The sequence below is a fragment of the Sceloporus occidentalis genome, unplaced genomic scaffold, assembly GCF_023333645.1.
Source record: "Sceloporus occidentalis isolate IW3139 unplaced genomic scaffold, rSceOcc1.0.p SCAF_4, whole genome shotgun sequence".
Taxonomy (NCBI): domain Eukaryota; kingdom Metazoa; phylum Chordata; class Lepidosauria; order Squamata; family Phrynosomatidae; genus Sceloporus; species Sceloporus occidentalis.
The window spans coordinates 331,832-339,024 of NW_028316984.1; the positions used below are offsets into that span (position 1 = coordinate 331,832).

At 42.7% G+C, this 7,193-nt stretch overlaps 1 protein-coding gene across 1 annotated transcript in view; it reads right to left on the reverse strand.

Moving 5' to 3' along the window:
- Positions 1-6,500, reverse strand: part of LOC149313379 (double-stranded RNA-specific editase 1-like) — a 32,791-nt gene extending 26,291 nt beyond the window's left edge. The window contains exons 1-2 of the mRNA XM_089521555.1: positions 6,367-6,500; positions 1,884-1,951 (exon numbers count right to left, since the gene is read on the reverse strand). Of these exons, the coding sequence (XP_089377681.1) occupies positions 1,884-1,951; positions 6,367-6,500 (202 nt within the window). The remainder of the gene's footprint in view (positions 1-1,883; positions 1,952-6,366) is intronic.
- Positions 6,501-7,193: the final 693 nt, after the last annotated feature.

The following is a 7,193-nucleotide window of genomic DNA, read 5'->3' on the forward strand; positions in this document are numbered from 1 at the left end:
GTCATGGTAATTTTGTGGGGCTGGTCACCTTTTGGTAATTTTAATTATTTCTTTAATTGGAGTGAAACATTGCAGTGGCGTGTTATTAACAATTATCATAATAAATTAATTTCATAATTAGCATTTGCAAGTGAGATTTTGAAATTAATGTTATAAAATGCTAAAGCTTGTGACTCTGCACAGTTGGCCTAAGACTGAATGTCTAAAGGAGAATCCTTGCTTTGACTCCTCTCACAAGTTGCAGGACCAGGAACTTTTGATCTATAACAACCTGTTCATGCAGCACTCTTTATGAAATCTCTTTAGATCTAAAACTACATTTGATCGAGCAAAAAAGAAAAGAAAAAAGTAATTTCATATAATTTCTTATTACAAAAGAATAACATACAAATAATAAAATTCAACAACAACATGTCAACTAAAAAAGGCAGCAAGCATCAACAATAAATCAATTAGATTTAATAATGGGGGGAAATCATCTAATGTTTAAAGTCCATCAAAAAAGGTAAGCTAATCACATATAAGGAAAGCCAGTGTGACATAGTGGTTTGAGTGTTGAACTGTGACTCTGGTGACCAGGGTTCGCTTCCCAACTCAGCCATGGAACCCCACTGGGAGTCATATGATCTCAGCCTCAGGGGAAGGCAATGACAAGCCACCTCTGAACAAATGTTGCCAAGAAAACCCTATGATAGGATCACCATAAGTTGAGGATAGGACTTGAATGCACATAACACACATATACACAATTACATATAAATTAAAAATAAAATAATTATAAACATTTAAAATATGTTTAAATGTTAATGGGTTGAAATACTGTATATACTCGACTATAAATTTACCTCATGTATAAGTCAAAGGCAGGTTTTGGGACCAAAATTATGGATTTTGATAAGACTTATGGATAAGTCGAGGGTAAAACTTAGGTTCTTGTAACAAAGCACGTAAAGGATGACACAAAGGAAAATGATGCCAAAGAACTTACAAAATTCTGGCAGGCATAATTGTTTATAGTCACCCTAAAGGCTGGATAGATAAGAGAGTAGAGGGGATCCATGCTTCATTTTGGTGCTTACAGGATAGACTAAGCTATTGCCTTTTACCACTCTGTTCAGAGAAAGGAGATGGTTCCTTTTTTAGATATATAAGAGTTAAAGTACAGTACTTACATCAACCTATGGGTAAGTTGACCCAGTTTTTTGGGGGGTTAATTTAGTGACTAAAATTTCAAGACTTATACATGAGTATATACAGTAAATGAAATGATCAGGTAGTGGCCAGTTAGTCCCCCATTACTATGGTTTTCATTTCTTTCAGTTTGAATCACCTACCTCCAAAACATGGAGGGCCAAGATGGAAAACAAGACTTGCATTGAGTCTCATAATGAGTGTTGATGCTTCTCTTGTAATTTCTTTGGGGAGGGGAATCTAGCCTAATTTTTTTTTAATTTGCCTTTGCATCATGTAAACTAAGCAGGATCAGCCCTGGTTAATACCTGGTTGGAAGACTGCCAACGATTGCCAGTTGTTGTAGGCTATATTTCAGAAGAGGGAACTGGCAAACCACATCTGGTTTTTCCTTGCTTGAGAAAACTCTATGAATTTCATGGGGTTGCCACAAGTCAACAGACAACTTGAAGGCACATTTACACAAAACAGCCAACCGTGATTGCATTTGCCTTGGCAATGGCCACAGCACACAACAGCGATTGTCTATCTTTACTTATGTAGAGATAGGTAAAAAATAAAGGTAAAAAATCCAGTGCAGCCACAAAGTACATATACACCTGCGCTTTCCCACCCTACCCCTGAACATGTTTACTTGGCACCTTAACACACCACAAGTGTAAATTGCTTCTCTTGTAACAGTTTCCCCCCACCTTTCAAGTGAATATTAGTTTTTGTGAAAGTTGCTGAGTTGATATCCTTGGAGGCGATGGCTCCAGCTCTGTACACAAATTAGGTTTAGCAAAACACAGTCACAGTGCAGCGTTTCCAGTCAACCTGTCTGAGCCACATTTGTCAAGGGGGTGAGGGAAGAAGGTAGAGTAGATGAATTGCTCTGCTTGTGTCAAAGCACTTCTTCTGAGGCTGTCAACATGGAAGCCAATTAGCACCAGAGATAGCAGGATGGGGCTTGGGGGGTTATTTTCAGCACTATGGACACATGGGATCTGAAACGCTATTGCTGCTTACAAGGTTAAGCAGGCATTGACTATGATAACTGCACATATTTGTGCAACCCATCCCACCCTACTTCTCACAAAGTGTCTATATTTTAGAACAAAACCAAATACTAATGACTGTGGAATATATGCCTGTATGCTCCAAAATCAGGTGCTCATGTTTTTAAATCTTCAAGGAATTTAATTTTGTCACCATCAGTCACAACTAGGGCCCCCAAGGGTCACTTCCAGAGTTTGGAACTTCTTACATACAGAAGCTAGACTTGTTTCTCCTTTGCTGTCTTTCTGCCAGCAGACAAAACTCAGGCAAGCCTTTGGCATGCATGTAAAATACCTTGTGAGAGCCACTGTGGTGTAGTTGTTTGAGTATCGGACTACGACTCTGGAGACCAGGGTTTGATTCCCCACTTGGTCATGAAGTCCATTGGGTGACCTTGGGCAAGTCACATGCTCTCAGCCAAAGGGGAAGGCAGTGGTGAACCTCCTCTGAACATATCTTGTGAAGAAAACCCTGTGAAATAAATCAGAAATGGCTTGAAGGCACACAACAACAACAACAACAACAACAAGCTACCCTGTAGCTGTAAGCAGAATAACCAGAGGTCTTTTTATTTTGGCATTTTTAACTGTGTTTTTAATGCAAATATTTTTAGATTAAGATTTAATTATGAATTCATTCTCATGTTATTTCATTACTATTAGCCTCCTTATTGTTAGAGGTTTTAGAGGAAAGGCAGGGATTAAATGGATTCATCTAGCACAATATTATCAATACTGGTTGGCAGCTGCTCTCCAAAAGTTACCTTTCCTTTGCTCTGTCTGGAGATTTGAGGAATGAGCTCAGGATATTTAGCAGGTAAAGCACATGTGCTGCCGCTAAACTAAATCGCCCTAGTAACTAAATGCTGGTAACATTTCTTTGGGAGTTAAACCATATTAATTTATGTAATATTAGGTTAATATTGGTTGGGTTTAACTAATTTGAAAAGCATGAAGTCATAAGTATAGTTTTCCAAGACCTTGTTCTTAGCTTTTGCCAGAGAAGACAGCTGAATTTTGCATTCAGAACAACTAATCAATGCATTTTGAACAGTATACTGCTGCTCTATGGATAACAAATGATGCCATTCTCATTCTTTAAAGACAGTGGACAAAATGTTACAATTGTCAGCTGCATAGCCTAACACAAAGTCTTTGGGTGTAGTCACACAGCAGAATTAAAATAGTTTGACACCACTTGAACTGCCATGATGTATCCCTACAGAATCGTGGGATTTCTGGTTTGGTGTGGTATTTGTTTGGTCTGTCAGAGAGCTCTGATGCTTCACCAAACTGTAAATCCCAGGATTCTATAGGATAGAATCATGGCCATTAAAGTGGTGCCAAATTGCTTTACTTCTGTTGTGTGGCTGCCTACACCTTTTGTCTGCATTGGTAATTATTTAGGAGTAAGCATGTTTATCATTCGTGACCTTACATGCTACACTGCAGAAGATACAGAACTTTATTAAATATACTTTAAGTAAAATTATTTCCAGAGAGGTTTGAGAATTAATTACATCAGTTATGAGTGTGAGAAGCTTACAAAGCATGCTGAATACTAAATTGGTATAATGTGTACAAATCTAAAACAGGAATGAGGGAATGGATATGTGGTTGAGACTCAATTTACAACTTATTCATATATGTGTGTGTGTACATGAGGAATAGTGGACGTGCAATATCCATTAATTCATCTGAGAAGTTGTATGAGGCTTTTGTGAAAGTAATTGTCATTAATGTACTGCAGGGGTGAGGAACATGTTTTCATCCGTGATGCAGTGTGTATGACTATGATACATCATACAGTGTTGAACATTAACATGTGAATTGGTAGCTTATTGTCCACTTGCAAGCACACAAACTAAGAAATGATTAGAACATCTTCACTGCTTACGTAACTTACCACGTAGTCGTCCTGCCCGTTTGTGAGTTTATAAGCTTGAGGGCTGAAGGAGTCTGGACGTGCAAGGACAGTATGATCCCATGGAGCCCATTAACATCATCCTTGCTTTCTGCTTTGCATTTTTAATTATTGTTCTACTTAATTACAACCGATCCAGGGCCCAAACCGAAACTCATACTTTAGAATCGGTTGACTTCATCGGCAAAGCCTCCGTCAGTTCTACAAGACAAGCTGATTCTTGTGAAGGTGAAGAATCCCAGAGGTGCAAGGACACTATGATCCCATGGAGCCCATTAACATCATCCTTGCTTTCTGCTTTGCATTTTTAATTATTGTTCTACTTAATTACAACCGATCCAGAGCCCAAACCGAAACTCATACTTTAGAATCGGTTGACTTCATCGGCAAAGCCTCCGTCAGTTCTACAAGACAAGCTGATTCTTGTGAAGGTGAAGAATCCCGGAGGTGCAAGGACACTATGATCCCATGGAGCCGATTAACATCATCCTTGCTTTCTGCTTTGCATTTTTAATTATTGTTCTACTTAATTACAACCGATCCAGGGCCCAAACCGAAACTCATACTTTAGAATCGGTTGACTTCATCGGCAAAGCCTCCGTCAGTTCTACAAGACAAGCTGATTCTTGTGAAGGTGAAGAATCCCGGAGGTGCAAGGACACTATGATCCCATGGAGCCCATTAACATCATCCTTGCTTTCTGCTTTGCATTTTTAATTATTGTTCTACTTAATTACAACCGATCCAGGGCCCAAACCGAAACTCATACTTTAGAATCGGTTGACTTCATCGGCAAAGCCTCCGTCAGTTCTACAAGACAAGCTGATTCTTGTGAAGGTGAAGAATCCCGGAGGTGCAAGGACACTATGATCCCATGGAGCCCATTAACATCATCCTTGCTTTCTGCTTTGCATTTTTAATTATTGTTCTACTTAATTACAACCGATCCAGAGCCCAAACCGAAACTCATACTTTAGAATCGGTTGACTTCATCGGCAAAGCCTCCGTCAGTTCTACAAGACAAGCTGATTCTTGTGAAGGTGAAGAATCCCGGAGGTGCAAGGACACTATGATCCCATGGAGCCCATTAACATCATCCTTGCTTTCTGCTTTGCATTTTTAATTATTGTTCTACTTAATTACAACCGATCCAGGGCCCAAACCGAAACTCATACTTTAGAATCGGTTGACTTCATCGGCAAAGCCTCCGTCAGTTCTACAAGACAAGCTGATTCTTGTGAAGGTGAAGAATCCCGGAGGTGCAAGGACACTATGATCCCATGGAGCCGATTAACATCATCCTTGCTTTCTGCTTTGCATTTTTAATTATTGTTCTACTTAATTACAACCGATCCAGGGCCCAAACCGAAACTCATACTTTAGAATCGGTTGACTTCATCGGCAAAGCCTCCGTCAGTTCTACAAGACAAGCTGATTCTTGTGAAGGTGAAGAATCCCGGAGGTGCAAGGACACTATGATCCCATGGAGCCCATTAACATCATCCTTGCTTTCTGCTTTGCATTTTTAATTATTGTTCTACTTAATTACAACCGATCCAGAGCCCAAACCGAAACTCATACTTTAGAATCGGTTGACTTCATCGGCAAAGCCTCCGTCAGTTCTACAAGACAAGCTGATTCTTGTGAAGGTGAAGAATCCCGGAGGTGCAAGGACACTATGATCCCATTGAGCCCATTAACATCATCCTTGCCCTCTGCTTTGCATTTTTAATTATTGTTGTACTTAATTACAACCGATCCAGAGCCCAAACCGAAACTCATACTCCTCAGGTATGGTGACTTCATACGTAGACAGAACTGTGGAGGCTCTCTTCGCCCGCCGCGGCCTACCCCCGAGGCCTGAAGCACATGGCCAGCAAAAGCAGCTTGGCCCCCGTCAGTCACCCCCGCCGAGAAGCTCAAGGGCGAGAAGGCCCGCTCCCTCCTCAGGGTAGGCCTCCAGTGGGGCCTACTCCGTCCTGCCAATGGCGGGGGTTGCCATGGCAACGCCTCCTCCTCCTCCTCACAGGGCCTTCCTCTCTCAGGCTCAGACTACTAGAGACTGGGGCTTCTTCTACTCTCTGCAGGTAGGCTTGCCATATCCCGGTGGGGGGCGTGACTTTCCCAGTGTTGGACCATGCTGCACGGTCACGGTCCGGTTTTGCCTCTCTCCCGGGATGCCCCCCCCCCGGGTTAGAGCGCCGCCGCTCTTACTTGCCGCCGCTGTGGCTGTTTTTGTTTGTGCAGCGGCTCTTGCCGCCGCCGCCAATGCGGCTGTTGATGTGGCCCCTCTGGCTGCCGCCGCCACCATCGCAGCCTTTGGCATCCGCCCGGGCCCTGTGCCCCATGCGAGCAGGGCTCTATCAGAGGCTGGAGCTGGTCCTATGGCTGGCAGGCTGGCCACATGGGCCGCTGAGGGACTGAGGCAGCGGGCAGAGGTGGGCAGCGAGAAGCAGCCGCAGCAGCAGCAGCAGAAACAGCCGACCACTCGCCTCTACCTCCTCCTCCTCCCTTTCCATGGCTGCGGCTGCTCATGCAGATGGCCGGCTACCCTCCTCGTCCTCCTCCTCTGTGCGCTTCTTTCCATGCATTGCGCGCCGACCTAAAAAGGGAGCTTGTCCCCTTAAGGAGGCAGAGCCGCGAAGGAGGAGGACTCTGGGCGAGGGGAAAGGGCTCTTTCCTGGCCCCATATGGCTCCAAGCAGCAAGAGAGTGCTTCTTTCCCAAACTCTACTTTTTTGTTTTTAGGACTTCAACTCCCAGAAGCCTCAGCCAGTTTAGCCAGCTGGCAGGGTTTCTGGGAGCTGTAGTCTAAAACACCTGGAGAGCCCAAGTTTGGGAATCACTGACAAGACGAAAAGCAGGAGGAGGAGAGTGGCCTTTTCCAGTCGGCCTTCTTTCTTTATTTCTTTTTTCAGGGCAGGGTTGTGTAAAAGAGTCAGTCTGGATTCAGTGTCTTTATTTTTATTTTATTTTTGGTTAATTTTATTATTAATAATATATGTGTTTCCCTTGTTTTTTATTTTATTTTTGGTTAATTTT